Source organism: Poeciliopsis prolifica, unplaced genomic scaffold (assembly GCF_027474105.1).
Source record: "Poeciliopsis prolifica strain line A6 unplaced genomic scaffold, Auburn_PproV2 SCAFFOLD005, whole genome shotgun sequence".
Taxonomy (NCBI): domain Eukaryota; kingdom Metazoa; phylum Chordata; class Actinopteri; order Cyprinodontiformes; family Poeciliidae; genus Poeciliopsis; species Poeciliopsis prolifica.
The window spans coordinates 17,387,010-17,413,212 of NW_026562380.1; the positions used below are offsets into that span (position 1 = coordinate 17,387,010).

General features: G+C 39.0%; 3 protein-coding genes across 3 annotated transcripts in view; 2 read left to right on the plus strand and 1 right to left on the minus strand.

Moving 5' to 3' along the window:
• Positions 1-17,705, plus strand: part of LOC129359663 (calcineurin subunit B type 1) — a 32,021-nt gene extending 14,316 nt beyond the window's left edge. Inside the window, exons 3-6 of the mRNA XM_055029447.1 lie at positions 10,895-11,071; positions 12,015-12,074; positions 12,289-12,473; positions 15,190-17,705. Of these exons, the coding sequence (XP_054885422.1) occupies positions 10,895-11,071; positions 12,015-12,074; positions 12,289-12,473; positions 15,190-15,237 (470 nt within the window). The 3' untranslated portion in view covers positions 15,238-17,705. The remainder of the gene's footprint in view (positions 1-10,894; positions 11,072-12,014; positions 12,075-12,288; positions 12,474-15,189) is intronic.
• On the minus strand, positions 17,338-21,043 carry pno1 (partner of NOB1 homolog). Its single transcript, XM_055029849.1, has 7 exons — positions 20,760-21,043; positions 19,805-19,951; positions 19,594-19,677; positions 19,307-19,367; positions 19,081-19,198; positions 18,896-18,966; positions 17,338-18,816 (listed from the first exon to the last, which is right to left on the minus strand). Exons 1-7 carry the CDS (start codon positions 20,958-20,960, stop codon positions 18,749-18,751), a joined length of 750 nt encoding a protein of 249 aa, XP_054885824.1. The 5' UTR covers positions 20,961-21,043; the 3' UTR covers positions 17,338-18,748.
• A 225-nt stretch (positions 21,044-21,268) lies between these two features.
• On the plus strand, positions 21,269-26,131 carry dnaaf10 (dynein axonemal assembly factor 10). The gene is made up of 8 exons (XM_055029847.1): positions 21,269-21,527; positions 22,258-22,358; positions 22,561-22,691; positions 22,787-22,888; positions 23,936-24,051; positions 24,318-24,452; positions 24,895-24,992; positions 25,921-26,131. The coding sequence occupies exons 1-8, from the start codon at positions 21,342-21,344 to the stop codon at positions 26,126-26,128; spliced, it is 1,077 nt and encodes a 358-aa protein (XP_054885822.1). The 5' UTR covers positions 21,269-21,341; the 3' UTR covers positions 26,129-26,131.
• Positions 26,132-26,203: the final 72 nt, after the last annotated feature.

Sequence of the window (26,203 nt, forward strand, 5' to 3'; positions counted from 1 at the left end):
ACTTAGTGGGGGACAGGACCTTGGCCGGTCTGGCCTCCCAGGCATCCCTCTGGATTAGGGCGCCACAGAGAGGAGGGGGGGATTCAAATGAGGCATGACTGAACACTCAACCAATCAAGTCTGACCATTCTGCTTTGAAGTTTTATTTTTTTATTATGTGTATTCTTCTCTCTCTCTCCATGAGCTTTGCTGTAACTCCAGCAACTAGCCACGTGCCATGACACCATGTTCTTAAATGTTCAGTATGAGTCTGGAAATAGCTACTCCAAATTTAGCAAATAAAATAAAAACACCAAATTTTAACATCTTCCTATTTAGAGGGTGATTATGGATCTCTTTGAGTTCCAAACACGTAAATACTGAAGGTGTCCGTTGCATAATTTTTACATATTAGTATGGATCTTTCTCTAATCTTTCTTGTTTTTTGAAAATTCTTATGGAGATGGGCAAAATGAACTTAATATTTTGTGGTACTGTTGAGATAACATTAAGTGACAATAACTATAGATTACTTCTTTTTTAGGGAAGTGTGACTGGAAGACACAGCAATTATAGCCCTATAAACACAAATATTAATCTTGAAAAATATACCTACTAGTCACGTAAATAAGTGATTTGTGTCATTAAGCTTCACAAAGTAGCTGTATTTTCAAATTCATTGGTATTTACTGATGCTTTTCAATGAACAAACGGTGGAGAAAATAAAAAAAAAAACTATTGGTCATGATAATGTGGACAGTTTAGGGGGTTCAAAACATCATTAATTGGAATTTGTGGCATCAAAATATTTAGTGATAAATGATAATACAATAACCCCTATATCCTGGTCTTTGTCATTGACCATTTTGGTTGCCTCACTAATCAACAGCTATTCAACTTCCCAACTGCTCAGATAGGCGGGCCCTGACTGTGAACTTCAACAAGTTAGAGAAATTTGTCTTTGCAGGTTACCGCTCTTAAAATGACATTCACCAATAAATTCTCGCCGTCAGTCACTCCCTTCTCAGCTCTGTGTATTGATGTCCACCAGATAAACGTGAATATTTTCTTTGCGCTTCACCTCGATTTGACTGATTTATGTAAAAAGTGGGAGGAGGGAAACTTTGCCGGCACAGTACTTGTACCCTTACTGACAGAATTTAATAGCCCACTAGTAAAAACATGCATATTTTGGCATAAAAGACGCACCTCCACACATTTCCAGCACACACTTTGCTTAAAAGCATGCCCACTCACAAATGCACGGTGCTTTGACAGAAACGCAGCAGCGCGCTTCAGAACCACTGCGGCTCGGGCTGCGGCCATCCAAAATAAAAATAAAACAGCAGGCAGCTTGTTGGAGTTCCTTGTTGCTAGGGGTTTCCCTGAGGGCGGGTGGGGGAGAGCCGCCGACTGAGCGGGGGGTGGAGAGTTGGGGGTTTTCTGGTGATGGAACTGCTATAAATACACACCATCAATGTTGTGCCCTGCTGTGTCCTCAGTTCGGCCCATGCAAGCAAACTGTATGTTATCAGAGCAGGCGGCACAATCAGCCTAATGCACAAAGTGCCGGAGCTGTTGTATGCAATCCAGGTTATACAGCCTGGTGTCATCACTGGCCTGTGTCAGATAAGACTTAGTTAATGTGGCAGGGTGTGTGTTTGTGTGTTAGTTGCTTTTTTTAGCCTCAGAAATGGCCTGATTCTGAAATCCAGGGTCTGCTCAGTTCAAGCCAACTTAAGCCAGTCGCTTGGTTTGAATTTGAACTCTTTCTTTTGAGTTGTACGATGGAGTATTAGGTCCTGGCTACAAGAATTGTTTATTGTATTTTTTTTAATAGCAAGAACATGGTCATGGTAACGAAACAAAAACATGTTTTTACTCGACAGCATTTTACAATTATGAGACATCATTTGAGTAAGAAAAAAAGCTTGGATAATTTTTTGGTTTTGTGTTATAGTTCTCATAAAATTAGTAATTCAAAGTCCAAATAAGATTTGTATAAAAACGAGTCGTTTTGTGTATTCAACATTAGAAGTTTAGATTCTGTCAATTGCCAGCCTGGAGATAAAATGCTCTGTTTTGAAGGTCAAAGGGCATTCTCATATCCTTTTTCAGCCTTTTAATTCCTTTCAGATGAGTTACAATCTGACATTTTTAAGTTTAGATGTCAAACAAAGCATCCAACTCCATTTTTTGTGAACTTCTACCAATAACACGAAGGTATATTGACGATTTAGTCCAGATTTATTATTATAGATTCAGTTTGAGTTAAAATCTGACTTTCAAACAAACACACATGTAAGAAAACCCAATTAAATGTAGATTTTGGGCTGTAAAAAAATAAATAAAAAAATCTAGTCTGTAATGGTCAATTTTGACAAGTATGTTGTGTATATTATATCCTGTCTTTGTGTCCTTCAGTATGATTGCTACACCCTCGTTTACTCAACCCAACCCCATTATGCTAATTGGCTCAGTGTCATGTGTCAAACCCATGTAATTACTGGGCTGTGCATGTAACCTTCTCATGTTTACCCACCGTCATGCCTCATCTTGGCTGCCTGGAAAGCCACACAGAACAAGTCTGTTATTTTCAGTCACACTGCAGCTTCCATGTTGCTTCTTCTTTCCAACGCCCGTCTCGATTCAGGCCGGCTGGCCGCTAATGGAGTCACATGTCTCCATCAATGTGCAGGGTGAATTGTTTAAGGGCTTAGCATGCTTAGGAGGACGCAATCATTAATGACGCTTTTTGGAACAATGAGTTAAAAAAAAAATATATATATATATATATATCACTCAGATAGTGGAAACGAATCGATTTTCTGGGTTCTGCTTTGCAGCGCTTGGGCCTCGAATAGCTCGGCTGTTTCAGGGTTATCTTGCTGATTCGGGATGTAACTTATCAGCCAGACGACTTGCAGGGGTCTTCGTCATGTTACTGACGTCGCTTTTATAATAATATAATAATTCAGTAAAAAAACGACTCATTCTCAGAGACCGGTGCTCGCTCTCTCTCTGTGGATATATATAATTATATATATATTACGTGTTTTCATGCATTCCCCTTCTGAACAATTGTTTAAGTGTTCCTTTTCAGTGTGTGTCTGCATGTGGATGTGGGCTACCTTGGGGGCTAATGGGTTCCCGTTGCCTAGTAACACTGTTGTGGGTGCATACAGCATTTATGAAAGCGTGTGTGTGTGTGTGTGTGTGCGTGTGTGCGCGCTCCGTGTTAGACTATATGAGATTATCATAATCATCTCACAGTTACATCGGGTGTCCCTCAGAGCTGCTCATTAGCATGGCGTTGTGAGGAGCCTCTGATGATGCAAACCGTTCCCATTTCTTCTCTTAGCACTAAATAAAATCAAGGCTTTAAACGCAGCATTCTATCCTGTTTCATAACAGACACTTTATAATGCAAGATATCTTAACATGCATGTCTTTTTCTGTTTCTACACTTGACAGTTTATACATGTTGAGGCATCATAATGCCATCGTGTGTGGCTGAAGTGTGAATTCTTACGCTGAGGTGAAAATCACATCCGTCTTTCTCCTCAGCTTTATGTAGGAGGTTTGCGATTAACTGTGGGGTCCATTTTGCGTCTCGAATCATTGAGCCTCTCATTTCTCAGTAAAAACCAAGGAAACGAGACAACAGCAGACCACAAATGCATACTACCGTATTAGTCACTTTCTTCTTAACCCCCTCCTGCTTTGATTTTTTTTTTTCTTTTTTTCTGTAGCAGGTGTTGCAACAAAAAAAAAAAATCACAGAACATCTCCTACCTTTCTTGGCTCTCACATTTAGTTGTCACCTTTTCATCAGACTTTTCTGCAGGAACACAGCTGTCTGTAAAATTCAGACTGCACTTTTTTTCTTGTTGTCGTTACTAGAAGTTATTTGAAGCTTTAACTTCAAACAACTTTTGTAGGATTTTCTCTGCATTCAGCAGGAGTGCCGACTTACTTCTAACCCTGACAATAGAAAGACTTTGAGCTTACGTTGATCACACAGTAGGAAGAACTTGCATACATAATGCATACATGCACTTAATGTCGAATCAGTTTTCATGTTTTCTTCTCTTAAACATGAAAATGTCAGCTATGATGCAGTTCTACTATATTTGCCACTTTCTTTTTCCTTTTATAGTATGTTGTTGAATTGATGACTGTGAAATATGAACTAATACTGTACATGCAAGGCATTTTAACACTGCGTTTCTCCATTAGGTATTTTGCTTATGTCAGACCTAAATATTTAAAATGCAAATACAAAACTACTTATTGAGCTCCAGTGATGCAAAATAAATTGTGTAAAAAAATAAATCAAATGAATAAAAGTGTATCATGGCAATCATTTCCACACTTGTATTCAGTCTAATTGGCTTCCTGTTGAAGATGTCGGTGACCAGATTGTAAATTATTCTCTGTGACATTTTTTTTTTTTTTCGTTTTAGACAGAGAGGTTTCATAGCAAAAAAAAAATAAAGACCTGATTTTCCTTTTGAAAAATGCAGGTTGGGTAGACAAAATTCAGAAAATTGCTATTGGACATGCTATTGGCTGCTGAGTCAACGGGTGCCATTTATTTTACTTGGAGCTGATTGGCTGGAACTAAAGGAGCAGAGATAAGGAAGGCAATCGATGTTATCATTTGTGGCAGTGCTATGACGATTTCCTCTGGGCATATTAAAGCTTTTTAAGCTACTTGTTGTTTATTAAAATAAGCAGTTTTAATCGTTGTTAAAGGGCGTCTCGTATTAGCAGATTCTTGCTATTTGCAGGCAGTTGTGGTTTCTCACCTTGATTGATCTGGTTCAAGGTCAGTTTGATTGTGAAAAAGCTAAAGAGTGAGCTGAGATCTAGTTTTTCTGAGTGTTTGTAGTAAAGAGTTTTGTTCTCATAAGGTATTGAAGACGCTGACAGCACTGGATAGGGAGAGAAACTTGAAACCCCAGTTTTGTGGTACCTGAATGAAACGGCATGTCGGTCAATAATCCTAATAAATCTCCTGTATTCTTCATGACTTTGACACAACATCATAAATCCCGGATTTCTCTCGACTTTATTTCCTTCCAATTGCTGTTGTTTTTCTAGTGAGGCTCAGAGCCTTTGAGCTGCTCCACCTGTGGTTTGCATGACTCCAGATCTTTCATTTGACTCTTTAGTGCCTCATGTCTACGTTTGTTTTAGCATGATGATTGTTACACAGTAAATACTAAGTGCACTAGAAAAGCAGCCTTTTCAAAAACAAAACAAAAAAAAAGTGTTTTTTATGATGTTTCAATATTGTGCTAAGCTAACTCAGTTTAGCACAAAGCATCTTCATCTTGTCCCACATTCATGGCCCCACCAGATTGTGGTCAGATTTTCCTCTCATCTTTGGTCGTCCTCTATCACATTCATGTACACAAAAATCAATAACATGACAAGTGAAATATCTAGTTGTATAATATGAATCAACCACAGACAGACATAAGGCTGAAGCGCTTAATTGTGATTACTGAATTCTTGAAATGATTGTCAACTAATTTAGTGATTAAGTGGTTAAATACAAAGATCTGAAGAATGTGTCCATATTTTGTTTGATTAATCGCCTGACGGAGAATAATTGATTACGAAAATAATCGTCACAGTCAGAGTTTACCTCCACATTTTTGCAGTGGTCATTCGAGGGATATTTTCAGTCCTGCTAACACCAAAACAAGAAACCAGCCTGAAAACTTAGTGGTGTCGTAAAACGCTCCACATCCAGTGCCGTAATGATGAGTTCTTCTTGGCTGAGCTGGCTGCCACGTGGTTCTCTGATGCTGGCAGACATGAGACTGGTTGGATTGAGACTGAGAAGGGACTCATGCTGTGAGAAGGCAGTCGTCTTTGCTGCCATGAATAATACATGTACCTACACTCTTGGCAGCTTCTGACATCAATAAGGGATCTGGCTGCTGTGCTCAGATGTTCTCCACTCAATAGCTGTATCAAAATTTGCATCAGACATGTTGTAGCTCTTTATATTTTCTTCTTTTCTTTCTCATGGTGTGCTTTCGTACATCTCTGAGCTGATGGTGTTGCACTAAAAGACAGCGGTTAGATTTAAAAGACCTACTTTGTGGGTATATTTGATTTACATATTTATTTATTGTACCAGCTGACCTAAAGGTTTTCATTAACTTTAAAAACAAAATAATGGTGGGCTTTAATAGTATGTAGCCAAGTTGCTGAAGTTATTTTAAGGGAAAGGGAACAGTTTTTATTTTCTCAGAAACATTTGTTATTGTTCATTGAAGCCAAGTATTGTAGTCATAGTTTGTTTGCTCATCTAAATAGCATTTCACATACTTGTCAGAACATGTGAACAATCTTAACATTTCAACAATTTTATGTCAGAATTGCTGAATTTACATATCCCTTGTTGAAATATCACAGTATTTTCTGTTATCTTGGAGCCCTAGTTTTAGTATAGCGGGATACTTCTTTTTTCTTTTTTCCAAAAGACATTTCATCTCTATTAAGTCGTGATGTTCAAGAGTTAACACATGTAAACAGTGATACACAGAAGTAACTTCTTTCTGATTCCTGTTACAAGTTGTTTTGTATTCCAGTTTGTACTCGAAGGTTAGTTCAAGTCCATCTGTATTCTGTTGGCTCTGTGTATAATTCTTCACACGATCCAAAAACAAGCATCTTTGGCGATTTATGAATTGCTTACAGGCATGACGGTGGTAATGTGAATTGAGTTTATCTGACAGAATTGATGAACATCACTGATGAATGAAAACTGACTTCTGTTCATAGATAACGCAAAGAACTTCTTGTTTCTAGGTGGAAAATGTAGATTATTGTCACTTCTTTCTGTTGGTTTGGCTCAGAGTGATGACATTTTCTCAGGCTAAACTCGTAGAATTGGGTTCGTCATAAACAGTAAAGGAGAATACAAGCAGTATAGCGACTCAATAATCTCACGATATGATATACAATATTCTGATCACGATACAATATGTATTACTATATTTGGCAAACGATACAATTTGATACGATTCTATGCACTTTTATGATTTTCTGAAAGATTTTAGAAGGACAGTGATTTTAGTGACATTTTGTGTTCCATAGACTTGGATTTAATTATCTGAAAAGATTATCAGCCTGTAGAAAAAGGCTTTTCTACTTTGGCTACCAGAGTTAGCCATGGTTAGCCAGTTCTAAAGTCCCTCCTCTGGCTCCCTGTAGCTCAAAGAATAGATTTTAAAATACTGTTGTTAGTTTACAAATCACTGAACGGTTTAGCACCACAATACATCAAAGATCTGCTGTTGTTGTATCAACCTTCCAGACCTCTCAGGTTCTGGTTCTGGTTCTGCTTTGCATCCCCAGAACCAAGAGAGGAGAAGCAGCTTTCAGCATCTATGCACCAAAGATTTGGAACAAACTTCCAGAAAACTGTAAAACAGCAGAAACCCTGACTTCCTTTAAATCTCGACTAAAAACACACCTGTTTAGAATTGGATTTGAAATGTAATATGTAACAACGTATTGTTTATTCCATGATGCATGACTTTGTGTTTTTGTGCTTATGATGTAAAGCACTTTGAAATGCCTTGTTGCTGAAATGTGCTATACAAATAAAATTTGATTGGTTGATTGATTGATGGCCATAAGCTGCTTACTACCAGATGCTGGGGGAGTGGCTTTGGCTCACCCCGTAGTGATCGACTCCTGTTGACAAGTTGAAAGTGAGACTGGGGGAGGACAAGTCTTGCTGCTACGCCGTCACAAACCAGACATGTTAAAAAGACGGTATAAGCCTGTGGACTCCTATGGTTTAACGTATCAATACATACGGATGAAAAATCGATACCTTCCGAGAGTGGAAAAAATCAATAAGTATTGTAGAATCAATATAATTATACAACCCTAGTAAGAATATAATCTTTTCATTTAAGAGAATAAAAACAACCTATGTCATCTCTGAACCAATGTTCAACCCAGAACTCAAGTGGCATAATTTTAGCTTTCCCTGGTACAAATTCTGTAAATAAACCCTGCTTTTAAGCACCTTTTGCTATCAATTCTTAATCAGTTAATCCCAAGAAATAATCAGATCATTATCACACTGTATTAAGTCAAGCAGAAAGGGCCGGACAAAATTAAATTTTATTTATTTTTCTTATTTTAAAAAAGCAATTGAATTGTGTTCAAGTATTTCTAAATAATTCAATGAATAATCTGAAGTGTGCCAGTTTTATTTATCTGATAAATCGTCAGAATAATCTGTTACTCAAATCATCGATAGCTTCAGCTCTAATCAGGTTATCTACGCTACATATTATATGTAAAGTGAGTTTGACTGAAGTTTTACTCCCCAGACTCTTCGTATGTATTTGGTAAGAAGTGCTTTTCAGATTAAATGCCCAGGACTTGAGAAGCTTATGACCTCTTCACACCTTGGGTCGGAAAAGGACACGTTTGGCTGTGCAGCAGGCTCTCCTAAACATGACTTTGATTTACAGTACAATACTAAATCTGTATCTGTAACATTGATACTCCATGTACAGGCTCAGCTGTTGTGAGCTAAGCTGGTGTCATCTGCTGTGAACAGGAAACGGGAGGCTGCTGATAAGAAAGTGTTTTGTGTCAAAGAAGAGCCGCTTGCTCAGCTCCGATAACCGGGCCTAATGGACAGAGCCAGCCCCGGGGGAAGAGTTGCCCGTTTTAAAAGCGTGTGCTTGTTTGTGGATTTATGCCCTCGAATGAATTAAAATAATTTGGTGACCTCTTCCTATTAATAGTTATGTTTTATATGTGTAAATTTAATGGAAATTAGATGCAGAGCGACACATAATAATTACTACCAAATGCACAAAGGAAATATTTGAAACGAGCTAAAATAGCTGTTGTATAACCAACTGAATTCATCAGGTTTTTTCAGCTTAAATTTCCCATAGTTTGATTGGAAATGTTAAGGATGTTTTTTGAGCTCCTGTTCTTAATAGATCTTATTTTTGATGAAATAGTAACCCTCTCTTTAATAGTTCCTATTTTAGGTCTGGTCCTTTAAGGATTTACGTTGTTGGATCAGTGGCCCCAGCTTATCTCTTCTCTTCCATTTCAGTGAACTCAATGCTCCTTTATGATATTTATCAAACTCTTGAGCCATTTAATAAAATGTATTGCCAAATAATCTAACACTGTATTATCATTCAGGGGAAAGGAAATGTGAGGTCATTCCAGGCCACTGAACAGTGTGATAGGTTTACTTCTCTATTGTCCTAAAAGCATTTTATTGGGCCTGGTGACAACTTGCTTTAAGAGTTTTCTTCGGTTCTGAGTTTAGTGAACATGACTGCTGGAGAAGCACAGGATAAAAAAAAAAGATTTTCAAATAAAAGCCAGATTGTTGCAGAATTGAACACTAAAAAATATTGGACTACAACCTAATAAAAATAAAGAGATATTGGTGGCATCTATTTAACTTTTGATTGGTTTAAAATGGATGGTGCCATGCACACCATGTTTTTGTGACTGTTACTGGTGTATTAAAATAAATGCATACTTACATTTTTCTTTCTTCAATGTATTCTCTTATGTTAGATGGATGATATGCTAATGTTGATTTGTATTGTTGGATTCCCGCTAAAACTGACTGTTACCAATCATCACAACCCTAAAGCAAAGCCTTTTTTTTTCCTTCTTCTTCTTCTGCTAACATTCATACACAGTGCTCTGCTTACATCGTGTACCTGAAGGCAAATTGAGGAAAACGATTCACACAGACAAAAAACGAGACCCACAAAGATCTGTGGACCGGGTGCCGGTTTTAAAAAATTTCCACCCGAGTCTGAGTTTATTGCAATTTCGGCCATCCTAAGTTTCTCCCTCTCAATCTGTCTTTCTCACCCTCTCTCGTTCCTCCTCTCCTTCCTCCAACACATGCAGATTAGTCATCGAGCTGATGTAGCTGGAGTGCTGAAACGCAGGACACCACGCACACCCGCCGTCCTGCTCCCTTGCCTTGCATCATGTCAGAAAACAGCAGAGTCATGCAATTACAGCCTCTCCCGTTTGGTTCAAATCACATCTAAAGGCTGAGGCCAAAATATCAGCTTTGAACAATCCTCCTTGTTGTCATAAAATGGATGTCACTAAATGGCCACACCTATCTTTTAGAAGATCTGTGCCATTAGGAACCCAGCTTACAGCACATAAAGTAATATGGCTAGTGTGATCATGTGACTGTGTGAATGAGCTTATGCAGTAATTAACAACAGACTGCGTTATTGCTCCTGGATTACTCCTGGCTTATTCCTCAGCATAGCGGCCTGAGAGGCGAGGCGTTTCCCTCATGGCTGGAGAAAAAAACACCCAAACTAATAAAAATGAACCGACAACAAAGGCTGTAAGTTTGCAGAAATCAGGTACAATTTTATAATCCTTCTTGCATTTATTTATTTTTTTCTTTTTGTCCTTTTACGATCTCTTGATTTGGGTTGAGAGCAGAACTTCTCATTTTTGTTTTTCTTAATGTTTGCAGTCCAGCAAGACATTGATTTTCAGTAGTTGCTAGGAGCACAACGAGCTGCTGTGGTGTGTGCGGTTCTGTGGCTTGAGGCTGTCTAAGTCGGGTCGCCATTGACCCGTTTGTAAAACTTGCAAGATTCATGATATGCAGGTTTTGTCAAGGGTATCATTTGCATAAAACTCTAGTTTTGTTTCTGTTTGAAATGTCTTCAGATCGGTGCTCCAGTTCTTTGTTCCTTGTGTTCAGGCTGTCAACACAATGTCAATCCAACACTTTCACACATCACGGCTCATAAGTGCTGTGATGATCGAGAACTTTGGTCAGATGCCCACAAGGACAATGTCTCATCCAGATCCTTTGTCCGTCTCTTTTCTTTTTCTCCTTGTTCAGTCGATGCTGATGAGATTAAGAGGCTAGGGAAGAGGTTTAAGAAACTCGACCTAGATAACTCGGGCTCGCTCAGCGTGGAGGAATTCATGTCTCTGCCGGAGCTGCAACAGAACCCGCTGGTGCAGAGGGTTATCGACATATTCGACACGGACGGGAACGGAGAGGTGGACTTTAAAGGTAAGCCACAGACCCGCCTGGAGGGTTTCATGCCCAATTCTCAGCTCTAATGTTGGTCTGGTCTTTGTTTTGAGCTTTATCTATCATCAGATATGGCTTACAGGGGCTGAAACATTTGTTTTTGGTTTAAATAGAAAGGTTTGCCTAACATGTTTTTGTGGCTAAAGGATCCTAGAATGCAAATTGTACATCTCAAGAGTCTCAGGTCTTCTTATGAACGCTAAATGAAGGCTGAACGTAGAATCAGTCTGGAAGAACTCCACATCTTGAAAGGACAACAGTTTGTTTTTTTGTTTTTTTTTTCAACCTTTGGGTGTATTTTTTTATTTTATTTTTAAACACAACTACATTTGTTAGCCATATTTCTTTTGGTGCTGTTTTTTTTCTTAAGAGTTAGGGCAAAATTGTCATGCATATCATTTGTCTACAGGCAAAAAAACTTATTATTCTCTGTTTATACAGGGAAGAATTACTTGTGGTGAAAAAAAAATCCTTAGTACAGCACAAATCATGGCTGCAGTGCCCCAGTGGATGTTAAAATTTACAATAATCAGTGGGGCATGACCCAGTTTTTGAAGCTACAGAATATATTTGTTTTTAACTGGAAACATGTGGGCTAAATTATCAATAAGTCATATCAAAACACAGCTAAGGAAATTTAATTCTATTAGTAAATGATTCCGATTAAATTTCTTTGTTAAACCTTTGACATTTGGTCCCATAACTGAAACTTAGGTGAAAAAATTAGTCTTTAAAGTTTGGAAATCAAAAACATGAGCAATTTGTAAAAAAGTAAAACTGCATTTCTATGTTTGGGCCATATTTGTGTGAAATTATTCCCAGATGTTAGTCTGGATTGAGCTTTGAATTTCGTAGAGAAATGGTAAAAGATGTCTATGATGTTCTAGTGGAGCCTGAGTTTTCTTTTTTTAAATCTTCTCAGAGTTTATTGAAGGAGTCTCACAGTTCAGCGTCAAGGGAGACAAAGAACAGAAACTCCGATGTAAGTAAATCTGGTCAATTCAGGCCATCTTATCACAAAGCCATGTGTCTGTTTTGTTACTCAAAAGGAGACTTTTTATCTGTTTAGCTTAGCCTTTCTAATCAGGACTTTTTACTCTACCATCAAAGACGCATTTCTAAACAGTAAGTAAAACATTGTACATGACTAACTTGTGCTTTCCCTTTTTCTTTTCGCGCCACGTTGTATGTTGCAGTTGCTTTCAGGATTTACGACATGGACAAGGACGGCTACATCTCCAACGGCGAGCTCTTCCAGGTGCTGAAGATGATGGTGGGCAACAACTTGAAGGACACGCAGCTCCAGCAGATCGTGGACAAGACCATTATAAACGCAGACAAGGATGGAGACGGCAGGATATCCTTCGAAGAGTTCTGTGCAGTAAGTGGAAGCGCTCCTGAGGGGTTTTCAGAGGGGAGCGTTGACGTTTCTGCTGATCCTGCCGATTTGCGGAGGCGGCAATAGGTCAAAGGGGAAAGAAATCTGTGGAAAGACTGCTGGGTTTTATTTTTTGTTGTTGTTTTGCTGGGACTCAACAGCTCTGGGTTTCAGCGAGCGAGCATTGCTCATGTCGGAGGAGCTGCTGTGGTGAGACTGGAGAGATGCTGTTTAAAACCGGAGACTTCTTCTGTCATTCTGCTTTATAATCCGGCCTTTTGGAAATTAAAACTCTACTATCCAATTTCAGATCAAAGGGGCAAAGACAGCTGTCTGAACGCGGTGGGTGTTCTCGTTTTTTGAAAAGCCACATCCACCGGCTCGTCTCTCGGCAGCCCCCAGAGGGAACCGGTTTCGCTCCCAGCCAGGTTCTGAAATTAAAGGCTCCATATCTGGCTCTGACAGACTCAGGGTCCGTATTTGACAGCTAGATCCCCAGAGCCTTGAACTAAAACGGCTCGTCGTCCTTTTCAGGGTGTATTTTCGGAACAGTGCAGGAGAAGAAGTGCAGCTCAAACATTTCACACTTCAAAGAGTTTATCTCTGTTTTGGTCTGAGCAGTTCTATTAGGGAATCTGTTTAAAAAATACAGATAAAGATTGAGTTTGAAGGGTGTTGGTAATAAAACAAGGTTTTAGTATTTACAACCTGGATGTGGGAATGGTGGGCTTGTGTTGCTTTGTATTTAGGACCTTTTACATTTGGGTTTTCATACCCTCGCTTATCAGTTTTTGATTTGTGCGTTGTTAATAGACATGCACACACATAAAAGCAGAACTTCTCTTCTTCATTGTGGCCGTGTATATCCTTTAACGTTAACTGCCTAAAGCTTTATAACCTGTTTTCAGTTTATATCGCTAACAAACCAACACAATAAATGTCGTGCTAATAAAGCTGATGTTCAGACTAGAATGATCCAGTCCAAATTTATTCAATTTAATCCAAATCTGTCCAGCTACACCACTGTTGAATTGTAAGCTATCTTAAGCACGGTTGACTCATGATTTTCTAGTCAAATATTTATAATGTCCTTTAAAATGAGTGGTTGTTCTTTTAGCCGATAGCCAGAGGTGACGATTCTCATCAAAAAGCAGCAAATGCATCTCCGACTTTTTGTCTTTTTTCTTTTTTTTTTTCCACATGTGATTTTACTCACATTTCAATTTCTGCAACACTTTTCAATTTGACCTGGTAGTGCTGTGATTTAAACTTTGATTTGTTCAAAGTTTTTTAGTCCAATCTGAACTTTGTGTGTAGATTTGTACCTTTCTGGTGTATTCACCCAAAACGTTCATCGTCTGTTTGAAGCTGCTTGGTGTTGAGAATCAGCTGCTAACCTTGAAATGAGAATGTTACGGTTGACTAAAACCACTTCCTACTTTTTATCTATTCAGTGTCAAACAATAGAGCAACAATTATTCTTACTCAAGCGAGTAGAGCTGTTAAAATGCTAGACATACTATATGGTTCTTTACTTAACATGAACTTGCACAAACATTTAAATTAAACACTCAAATTTTTCAAAGCAAATAGATTTGTAGTGGTTAATTTCTGTAGTGCACCGACAACATTATTGCTTGTTGCTTCTTAGATTAACCCTGAAAGTACAGCAAGCTGATATCTTATTTAGTTGACCTATTTAGCCAGCTGCTTGACGGATAAGGCACTTTCTAAACTGTCTTTAAAAAGTTGAGTTAAACTTAATAATTCTCATTTTAGGCCTTAAAGTCCTGCATAGGTCTAGATCTTCCATACAAGATCTTAATTTGAGACACTTTGTGCGACAGCCAGCCCAATAAAGTCAATAAAGTTCCACAGTCTTGATGTAAAATGAAAGGATTTGCATGCCGAAGCTAGAAAGAAATCCCCAACTTAAGCTGATAAATATTTCACTTAAATATTTAATCAGAAGAAATTAAAGTTGGATGGGAAAGCTCTCAAAAGTCGTAAACATTTTAGAAACTAACCGTGCGGCCTTTTTAACAATGATGCCTGGTGTCCTCACATCCATAAAAAGTCTTAAGTTTATGTGAAATTAAGGCCTCAAAATCTCTTAAATTAATAAAAAAAAAAAAAAAAGTAAGTTGTCCTTAAATATGTTAACCACAAAATTAAATTGCGTACATTCTACGTATTGTGGGACTTTTTGGTAAAAGTTTGAGTCACACAAGTCTTTATTGAGTTCTGTGGCTCAAGACAGTGGAGTTGCCAACATACAGCGAGTTACCAAACTTTTTTGGAGTTCATCATGGGTGAGTGCAAATTTATCGTCCGATGGCTGGACGGTTTCTGTAGAGATATAGGTCTTAAATTTCATTCATAATGGTCCTAAAAAGTCTGAAATTTGAGTTGGTGAAACCTGCAGAAACCCCGCTTTTACTTTCACACTCTTCTATTACATCTCACTAAAATAAACTTTTAAGTAGCAGGCAACATTTTTGTGGCTTTGACCTCAAAACGTATTAAAACCTTCATACAGCGGTGCCCAACTCACGCCGGTATGTTTTATAAATATGAGCACATTTCTCTGTTTGGTCTTCAAACTGTTTGGATTTTATGACTTATCCGTGAGTAAAAACTCCCAACCCAGAGACGTCTGTGTTCAAATGTTTGTCGTCTCACCTCGGTTTCGTCTCTTCCTCCTTTCCTTCAACCCCAGGTGGTCGGCGGCCTCGATATACACAAAAAGATGGTGGTGGACGTGTGAGCGCCCTCCGCTCGCTGAATCCCCCTCCTTCGCCCTCAACACTCGCTTTTCTCCACCATCTCCGAAGATCTGCTCAAAGACGTCTGGCAAAACGCTCTCTGTGTAACTCAATGGAAGTATTCTCTCTCTTTATGTCTATCTCTCTGTGAAGCCGCTTTTTTCTTTTCTCTCTTCTTTTTTTTTTTTCTTTTTTGCTTTTGAAAAACCACGGGCCTCGTGAAGCCAACTTTGAAGTGTTATTGAACTGCAAATCCGCAATAACCCGGTCGTAGCACTTTAAGAGACTGAAGAACATCCATTTGGTCATTTGCAAAGAGCATCTCTGGTTGTGGAAGAAAAAAAAGGAGGGAAAGGGGGATAGAGGAGGGGTGCAGTGGAGAGGCTGGTTGGCTTGTTCATATTTCATCCTTTTTTTTTGGGGGTAATTGTCATTTTTGATATTTATTTTTGGTGTCTTTTATAAAGAAAAAATACAACGATATATCTGCATTTATTTTTCTTTTTTTTGTTGTTGTTTTTTTGTTTTTTGAGAGGACATGTGTAGTGTATTTACACTTGCAGCAGTACAGCTAGAAAGTAGGGTATGAAGTGCCAACCAGAACATATCCAGAACCAGTTCGTTATTGACTATCATCACTGCATTCATTCACGCAGAGGGGAAAACCGGACGCTTCCAACTGCACGACTGCGACGCATCGTAAATACAAAACAAAATTTCACAACTTTTTTTTGCTCCCGCGCTCAGTTTGAACCGACCAGTAAAAGCTTCCAATCTTGGCGACGCTTCTCATCGTCTTTTTTTTTTTTTTTCTTCTAATAAGATTGCTAGTTTTATTTATACGTAAGAATGTGTTTATATTGTCGGACATCATCCCTGTTTCCTATCATGAGATTTTAGCTAGGTTCAATTAATGCCAAGAAAATGTCTTTCCAGATAAAGAAAAAGGACAAAAAAAACAAACAAACAAAAAAAAAAAAGACTTAAACCAGTCATAGCTGCAAGCTGATAACGTGGTTTACTCGTGAAGAAAGCATTGCGCATCCATAATGACAATCTCCAATGCAAAGAATAGTTAAGCACTCGCTATTGAACTGTAGTGGAAATCATGCTTTTTCCGTGACGCTAGCAGACCATGCCGGATGACGTTTTGGCGAAGAACCGAGAGAGAACAGTTGAGATTTTTAGACTGTTTGGACGAGGATAAAACAACTTAAGAGACTTACCTGCAGGCAGCAGTTGTCGTTTGTTGTTTTTCTTTTCTTTTTTTCTTTTTTTTTTAAGGAAAAAAAAAAACGATATGTGTATATTAGGTAAACAATGTGTGATCATCTTATCGAACGGCAGAAAGAGGAGGAAGGCTTTGCCTCTGAAATGTCTCAGTGCAGCACAGGACGGGTCAGTTTCCTTCAACGCAAAAACACTTAAACTTAACATGTTAGCATGATCGGTGTGCAATGGCGCTAGACTAGTTTTTAGGATTTTCTGTTTTTATCTGGAGTGTGTACATTTCAAAAGTTGGCTTCCACTCCCACTTTTTTTTTAAATTATTATTATTTTCTCTCACAATCATGTTGTTTTTCTCTCCCCCCAATCCTTCTTTTTTCCAAACCTGCTGATTCAAGCAGAAATAGGAAACAACAAAAACACAGAAAAAAAAACAAAACCTTAAATTCAACCAAATTTTTTTTGATTTTTTATTTCCAAGGGGAAAATGCTTCCTACTAGTAACAGCATTGGGATAGATGTCCGTTTTGCTTTGGAGGCCAACTGCTAGTTTTAACAGGACATCTCAGTCAGATCTGGAGTGCTCTATTGTTCCCCATCCCTGAGCTCTGCACGGCTTTGGGCCTCCCTGTGCTTGCATGACATGGAAGTATATATATATATATTTTTTGTGCATGTAGATCAATTTTTTTGAAATAAAACTCTTGTTTACACATGGATGGTGATGTTAATATATTTAAGAATTTTACGGTATACAATATGGATGTTGCCAAACTTTGGTAAATGTACACATATTATGAGCGGTAATCCAAATGAACTGAACTACATGTAACTTTTTTGTATTTTACCCGGGTCAGCAAGATGCTTCGATTCCAGTAAAAGTTGCATATCTGATCCTGTCTCAAACTGCCACACACTGTACTCAGCTTAAAGGGGAAATTTGATTTAATTTTTTTTTTTTCCTTTTGTATATAAGTATTTGTTAAATGCAGTTCTGGCTCTCTGTTCTCTGTATAGTTCAGACCGCGCTTTAGTTTGTAAGTGCTACTTTTTTCTCTGAGGGAATTGGGTTCTTTTTAGTTTGCGTGGGAATATCTGAAAAGATTTAAGTTTGAGAACCTTTTTTTTTTTGTTTGTTTTTCCTTTTTCTGCATGCTGCATATTATGCTGTGGGACTGTTGGAAACTTGATACTGTATGAAAATGAAATAAAATTTAAATAAACTTTGAAATGTTGAAAGTAACATGTTTTCCTCACATCTTTCTGACTTCTAAAGAAAGATTTAGTTGAAATATTCTTGTTGGGTTTTTTTTTTTTGTTTGTTTTTTGGTCTTTGTTTCTTTGCTGGCAAGTAAGTCATTTATGGTGCAAGTTGGACTCTACCAACGCTGCCCTCTCCTCAGACTCTAACTTTTACAGACCGTTTCAGGACAGGATCTGTGCTCTTTCCAGGTGATAAAGATCCAAAATATATGTAATTATTTGAGCCTTGTGCGGATTTTAATTGCATACATTTATTAAACAAGAAGCGTTTGAATAAAAAATAAAGCCTAAAATGAATTGCATTCTCAATGTCCACACTAGAACGGTAAACAAGGAAAATAAAGGTTAAATGTCAGTTGTTAGGCTGACATTCTGCTGTAGGTGGATAACCCACATGTTGTCCTGTCGTGATTTGTCTGCACCACTGACAGATGATGCTGCAAGCGTCACTATTCAGTCTATCCAAAAATATGACATCAAGTTTTAGAAATCACAAATTCTGATTTACAGCATTCTCAGCTTTTAAACATGCAAAACTTGGAACTTTGGCAAGTTCCAAAGTTAAAAAGTTTTATTGCATTGTGTTTAAGTCAAAGTGTCCAATTAATGTTTCACTATTTGGACAACATCATGATTCTATAGTCTACAGAACTTTCTAAAGAAGTTTCATAAAAGTGAGCTGCTTTCATATCTTATTTTTAAAAGATAAAAAAATTAAATGGGTTGTCTTACTTCGAGTAAATGGTTCCTATCCCAACTATGGCTGTCAAATATTTCCCTAAACCTAATCATTTATAAAATCCTCAGCCTCAAAACTGCTTATCTGCTAAAAATATTCAGACAGAAATAAACCTCCTTTATTGTTTTTTTTTATATTTATTTACATAACTTATACTTCCAGAGACCAACACTGTTCGTCAAAAATTATGACGTACGTGTCGGCTTCCCATCCCGAAGGCCAGTCCGTGAACTCAACTCATCGCAGTTACAGAAAGAGAGGAGAGGAAGCCGCGTAGCAGCCAATCAGAATCTCTCCGCAGTCCTGCTGGCCACCGCTCTGATGTTACCGTAAACCTTTGAAGGTGGACTCCCTGTTGAGAGGTGGGGGTTTTAAAGGTCATTTCCAGCTTTTAGAGTTTTGATCTAAATGTTAAATGATCGGCTGCTTACCTAAAATCAGGTTACATATTGCTGTTCGGGCCATCTTGATATTCTGAAAAGAACCTAAAATGTGGATTTTCCTGTTGAGACACACAGAAAAACTCTAAATACACACACATTGGGGAGAGGGGGAATTTTAAAAAAAATCACAAAGCTTTAACTGTGATGGGCGAATCACAACTTGGATCACATACGTCTCTGCCAGAACGATGCGAGTCTTTGTCACGTTCTCAATGGTGAATTTCGTTTTTCCTCCCTTGCCTGCTATTCTCCCGATGGCCCTGGATAAGTGGTCGCCTTTCAAAGGTTTTACTGCCAAAAGAACAACAACAAAAACGTTAATCTGTTGCAAAGGAAAAGGAGAGCAAACAAGTGCAGAGTAGGAGAGCAGACAGACGGCCTTGGGTTTCACAATCTCACCGTCTGTGACATCAAAGCTTTCAAGGAAAAGCTCGTCTAATCTGATGAGTGCCATGGCATCCTGGAAGAGGAAGGGCAACTGTTACATCACTGGCAGAAATCCAGCGGGTTCAACGTCAACGACTCCAGGGGGCCCTACAAACTTGAAATCACAACCTTCAACGGTTTCGATTTCCAAAACGGGACGATTGTCGACTAAACTCCAGCTGATCAATACTGAGGTAGTTTGTCGCGTAGCATTTCTTGCACTGGCTGCAGACTTTAAATGAAAGCACCTGTGCACTCACCTCAACCTGGAAGCCGAGGATGAACGCTTTGACGAAATCCGCCGCTTTCGTGAGGGCGCTGATTTCCTGCGTCTCTTTGCACGTCTGCAAAAATAAAACGCACAAAAACAGACAAGGCTGGAAGCGCTACGACTAAAAAAGAAAACAAAACGAAAACTTTAAGAATAGTCACGTTACTTCAGATCAGTGCTGCCACCATGTCTGGACTTACTTTGATTTCTACGTTCCTGCTCTTGAGGTTAAAACGCACTTGAAGCTGCAGGTTCTCTACGATGGGAGTGAAGATCTTGAGCCAGTTCTCCTTCAGCGGCGTGTATCTGTGAGCTGGAACGGGGATCTTACGCATCTCATCTGGTCCCTGGATCACAGGGAGCAGATAACGTTACATCCAAATAAGGTCACCTTAAAAATATAAGTAGGAATCTGTGCTGAATCTATCACTCATGAACTCGCTAACATAATCGTTCTAATCTCAGGACGCAAACAGATTTATGGATTTTTTATTCAAACATTTGCCATAGGTAGTTTTGTTTACATATACTGTCAAAGTAGTTGAACTTAAAAGACACAAAATGGCTAAATTATGCTTGTTTACCTGGCTGAAAGAGAATAATATCCAATATGTTGGAGAAAAAAAAAGATTAAATGATCAAAAATATTAACGAGATAATAGTAAATCACAAAAAAGCATGTCAGCAACGGCAGAATGGAAGACACCATAAAATAACTCAGTAGTGTTAGGAATCACTCATCAGAATGGTGAATAAAATCCTGCAATAAAAACAACTAGCATAACTACATTATGTTTACATAGCTGTATGGTAACACCATTACCATGCATATTTAAATATAGTTTAATTGTTTTGTTTATTTGTCGCCCGGTTCGTTTTGCTGTTGACGCATCATTTTCATTTGCTTGTTGTAATTATTTCATTGTTTTAATGTGTCGGTTCTGTTCGAGACGTCATCACGTCATTAGCGGCGGATACGCCGTTTGCAGTTTCTCCAAATAGGTCTGAAGAACGATGTGCGCATGCGCACGCTTTAAAGGGAACGCACACAAACCAACTTGTTAAAAGTACTAAAAACACAACAGTGCCTAAAATGTTTTTTTTTTTTTTTTTTTAATTGACATACATGTGACGGACGCAAATGGAGGTAATTACCCGTAATTTGTCTCCGGAAATCGGTGGAAACTGCGGCCGTTTAATGGCCACGCTCTCCTCTGTGTCCATGTCCACTCCGTCTTGCTCAAGTTTACGTTTCTGGGTCTTCTTTTTAGACTTCACCTTCGTAAACGCCTCTGCTCCATCTTTACTCTCCCCGGTCACTTCAGCGTCTACAGCAGGAGCTTTTTCGGCGTCCATTTCCACAGAAGGTATTGTAAAATCCTGCTTTGCGCAGAGAACCGAAGCAGGCTTGTGGCCACAGAGGCATGAGGTGCGATGGAAAGGACCCAAACAGCCGCGTCATCAGCGCCGGTGGAGTAAAGAAATCCTTGAACATGTTTATGATTTAAAATACAACTCAGAACACGTCTCTATAATCCAGTCTCGTTCATCAATGTCTATTGATTGAATTATGTATGCCCGAAAGCAGACGATATTAACTGAACATAAAAATATACAGTCAGGCATATCTGAAGACAGCAACGAACTCTGTGGGAGGATCCTCGCTTTATTTTGTTTTGGCGTGGAGATATCCGTTTTCCAACAGATTCTCGGCCCTTGTAGGAAGTATTTCAGAAGATGTCCTCGCCCCTATCAAAGCCTCAGATTATCGCACACATTCAGAAGAGTCTGAACTACACGGTGTTCGACAGCAAATGGATTCCGTGCAGCGCCAAGTTCGTCTGCTTGGGGAACTTTGCCAGAGGGACGGGGGTGCTCCAAATTTATGAAGTTCAACACGGCGAGGCTCTGCTCATAAAAGAGGTCGGGTCATCACTTGTGTTGGGCCTTTTAGGGGTTTTAAAGTCATTTAAAGTGAACGGGCTATCCAAGAGATCCCAAGCGAGGATTCTGGAACTTTCTTCCAGCTCGCTTGTAACCATGGTTACAGTTAGCAGACAGGTGGACAGTTACCTGCAGAAACCAGATGACACAGTGTGGCTGCTGTGTGCTGCAAAAAGGAGATAATAATAACAACCCAGTTACGTAATTAATTATCTTTGCTTGTTAACGTGTACATAATAAAGTGTGAGGTGAATTTATAGTGTGATGCTGAACTATTCCTCTGCCTTGAATGTTTTACTCACATTTTGTCGTGTCAGCAAACTTCCTTGTGTTTTATTGGGATTCTTAGCCTACTATGTCTGGTACTATGTTTGTTGATTAGAAAGCGAACGCCACCTCCAGCAGTTTTCCCTGAATTGTACCTGCCCAGGACAATATTCCCAAAGCATGATGCTTCCACCGCCATGCATTAGAATGGGGATGGTGGTCACCACGCGTAGCGCTTCTAATTTGGGTCGAAAAGTTTGGCCAGATCACCAGCTGTCTTCGGCATGTTTTCTATGCCCCTCCTGGCCTCAAACAATAAAAATAATCATTTTAAAAAATGCTTGAGGTGAATGAATATTTTTCCAAGGCGCCGTACATTTGATTTGAATCTATTTGTCCCTTTGTTGGAGCTGAAGCATCTCTTTACGCCCCCATGTTTCAGGTGGAGAAAGCTAAATCCATAAAGTGTGGGACGTTTGGGGCCTCCTCTCTTCAACAAAGACACATAGCAACCGGAGACTTTGATGGAAATCTCCACATATGGTACTTCAATTGTCTGTTTACGCTAAACTGTAGCTTTACTTACAATTGTAACCTTTTTGTTTGATTGTAAAGCTCAGTGTGATTATTCCCCTTTAATTTGAAGATTTTCAAACTAAAGTTTCTTTTGTTGTTGACGGGAAAGATGAGCAGCAGAAGTAACAGTGTCAGCGTACGCAGGCTACTTTGTCTCTCTCACCCACAGGAATCTGGAAGCGCCCGACGTGCCGGTGTACACCACAAAGGCCCACAAAGAGATCGTGAACAGCATCGACGGGGTCGGTGGCCTTGGGATTGGCGACGGTGCTCCTGAGATCGTCACGGGAAGTAGAGACGGTGAGAAGGGAAAAGCTCGGTGCTGTTCTTATCATACAAAAGGTTTTGATTGCACAGAAAAGGAGAGAATTACAAAACGTGGCTGGGTTTTGCAGGGACGGTGAAGGTGTGGGATCCCAGGCAGAAGGATTTACCTGTGGCCAACATGGAGCCTGTGGAAGGAGAGACCAAGAGAGACTGCTGGACTGTTGCCTTCGGTAACTAAAGTATCACATGGAGTCAAAATCCAAATATCATTTGTAAGATTTTCAATTTGTCTTTTCTGGGCCTTTTCTGAAAAGAAAAGCATCAAAACGACAAGACTTTGAAAAAGTATTCATCTCGTCATGCTATAGCCCTACACTTCAATATATTTTATAGGGAATTTACATGGGAACCAAAGTAGACTAGTGCATAGTTGTGAAGTGGAAGGAAAATTTAAAATAGTGTCTTGCTTGTTTTTAAAAAAAATAGCAATCAAAAAGCTGTGGCAAGTATCCTTATTTACTCTGACGCACTAAAGAAAAACGTAGTCCAACCAAGTGCAATCAGAAATCACAGACACTTTTCAGATTCATAACAAAATCCTACTTTGTGTTGCTTCATTTCATATAAATGTTTGTGGTTGTAATTTCACAAAACAACTTCAAGACATTATGAGTGCTTTTGAAACCCAGTGCTTAATTTAATAGTTTTTATAAAACAATTAAATGTACCTAATAGTTTGATTTGTGCAAAAACATGGAAAAGTCTAATTTTACCACCATTTTCTGTCTTTTATGTGTTTTTTTTACATAAAAAAACCTCTTGAAATAAAGCAGCGGATAAAATATCAATAACGTATAAAACCATGTTGGATCTTTATCTTAATTTTCAACAATCTTCTGGAAATCTTAGGCATATCTAGTGTAGGGGTGCACGATATGGACTTAAAGTTTGGTGACGATATTTTGCGATGGTATTGTAATAATGATAAAAGCTAGTTATTACATCTTTTTTTAGGTAACCGTATAGCTGGACCTGTGTGTTGCAGTAATTATAGCCCCACAAAACAAAAATACAGCTCTTGGAAATATATTCCCGTTTGTAACACGCCTCTTCAGGACACCAGTGACATAAAGAAGTGTAATTTGTGTAACTATACTGCAAATCGTAACTGCCTTTCATCACATGTTTCAAATTTATTGATGCGTTCACTGAACAAGAAGTGGGGAAAACGTTACACCCACCCCTGCACACCCATGATCTAGAATAACTTTCTTCAGGTCACGCCTTCAACGATCAGGACCGATGTGTGTGTGCCGGCTACGACAACGGCGACATCAAACTCTTCGACTTGCGGAACATGTCTCTCCGATGGGAAACCAACATTAAAAACGGGGTGAGGTGAAAACACGTGTCCAAATCCCTTATGAGGAATTATGGTGGATAGATTTAAAAAAAAAAAAATTTAAGCCCCAACTTAAAAAAAAACAACAAAAAGCTTGGACGACAGGCTGAACGCTCCTATCAGGAGTGATGATGAATATAAATTGACTGTGCTGCTTCGATCATTCACTTCCTCTTGAATCCAGACGCGCCGACGATTGCTCTCTTGGCGTGGAGCCTGCTACATTTTTCTCTTTCTTCTCTCCACACTCTGAACAGGTTTGCTGCGTGGAGTTTGACAGGAAGGACATCAACATGAACAAACTGGTGGCCACCTCGCTGGAAGGAAAATTCCACGTCTTTGACATGAGGACTCAGCACCCCGCCAAGGGCTTCGCGTCCGTTTCCGAAAAGGTGATTATAGAGGGCGGAGGGACGATAAAATGTCCCCGTAATTGTCATTATGAACAGTAATATTGTTGTTTTAAGACTATTTTCAAGTAACACGCTGATAATGAAATGACAACGCGAGTTCACCCTCTCAAAACAGAATGGAAATGATTGAGCTCATTTTAATTTTTCATGCGACTAATTAATGAGTTGCTCACTGCGACAGGCCAAAAAATAGACAGAAATTAGAAAGTTTAGTCATGATATATTTTTTTAAAAAGTCCAGAGATGTTTCCAGTTCAACACATCTTATGGGTGATGTCATTTTAAACTGTTTCATTCATTGTGATAAAACACCACCACGATCACTGTGTTCAGAGATTCTCAGCAATTTATTTTTTAAGCTTTTTCTTTTTTTTTTCCTTCTAATAAAATAATCAACGTTTCTTTCTTTTTTCCCCTTCAGGCTCACAAAGCAACCATCTGGCAGGTGAGGCATTTGCCCCAGAACAGAGACATCTTTATGACTGCAGGGGGAGCAGGAAACCTACATCTGTGGAAGTAGTGAGTAATGAATCGCTTTGAGCTACAGCACCTTTTTTTTTTTTTTTTTTTTTACTTTTTCTGTTCTAAAAAATGTAACAGGTCTGAGCAAAAGTGGTCACAACCTGTTAACTTTTTCACATCAGAGCAACGAGCTTCAATGTACTTATGTGTTACATTAACACTGAATGTTGTGAACCAGAGTGAAAAAGATGCATCGTTTCATTTTTATTTTTATTTTTTTAGAATTTGAAAAGTGCGGCATACATAGATCTTCCACTTAGGGTATTTTTTTTCTTCCAAAATCTGGATTTATTTGTTTTTTTCTTTTTTCCCCGACCAATGCACTCCTTTTGTTTCCATGGTGATGATGTCATCAAGCCCAGAACCGCCATCTTGTTTGTGCTTTTCACAGCTTCTGAACTTTGAATTCAGGTCAACTTTACGACGGAGTTATCAGGGTCAGGCTACTTTTTTTTTTTTTTTTCAAATTATGGGAATAAAGCAATAATGTTAGGAGAATAAAGTAATACATTTCTAAGAACTCCCAACACTTAAAACGAGGAATGGCCAACATCTTCTAAAGTTCCACTTTGGTATCGGTTTTACAAATAGGATATTCTTTTCTTTTATTGTCAGTAGCAGGAGTTTAAAATTATTGTTTATTTCGTAAAACAAATTCAAATGCCCTTCTGGTAAAAGTGTGTCTTTATTCTGTTAACATTTTGTCTACATCCTTGTAATTAAACAAAAGTTCTTGTAGCCTCGGTGGCCCTGACACTCCGTCGTAAAGCTCAGAGAAGGTGACGATTGAACTAAAAGCCGCTTTTTGAAAACATTTTCATTCAGAGTTTCTTCTTTAGAGAAGAAAACCAATTGAAATTGGATCGGGTAGGAGAACATTCAAGAGATGGTGCTAAACGCTTTTTCCCTCAAATCCTACCTCCAGCGAGTACCCCGCGCAGAGGAGCAGGAAGGACTCTGACGGAGCGGATGTGGGCGTCGCTGGGTCAGTCAACCTCTTGCAGAACGCCACTCTGTCCACTCAGCCAATCGCCAGCCTGGACTGGAGCCCCGACAAGCAGGGCCTCTGCGTGTGCTCGGGTTTCGACCAGACCGTCCGCGTGCTCATCGTCACCAAACTCAACGTGGCGTAACAGAAGCTGCCGGCAAGACCGAGAAGAAGCGTCCCCCTCCACCTGCCAGTTTTGGGAAACATGCATCTGAATAAT

Coding starts and splice junctions, on each gene's coding strand:
- pno1 (XM_055029849.1), bottom strand. CDS start 20,960: ATGGACGCCGAAAAAGCTCCTGCTGTAGACGCTGAAGTGACCGGGGAG. Junction 19,952..20,759: donor TTTCCGGAGACAAATTACGG/GTAATTACCTCC, acceptor CCTGTGATCCAG/GGACCAGATGAGATGCGTAA. Junction 19,368..19,593: donor TCCTCGGCTTCCAGGTTGAG/GTGAGTGCACAG, acceptor TTCCTCTTCCAG/GATGCCATGGCACTCATCAG.
- dnaaf10 (XM_055029847.1), top strand. CDS start 21,342: ATGTCCTCGCCCCTATCAAAGCCTCAGATTATCGCACACATTCAGAAG. Junction 22,889..23,935: donor CTGCTGGACTGTTGCCTTCG/GTAACTAAAGTA, acceptor AACTTTCTTCAG/GTCACGCCTTCAACGATCAG. Junction 24,453..24,894: donor TCGCGTCCGTTTCCGAAAAG/GTGATTATAGAG, acceptor TTTCCCCTTCAG/GCTCACAAAGCAACCATCTG.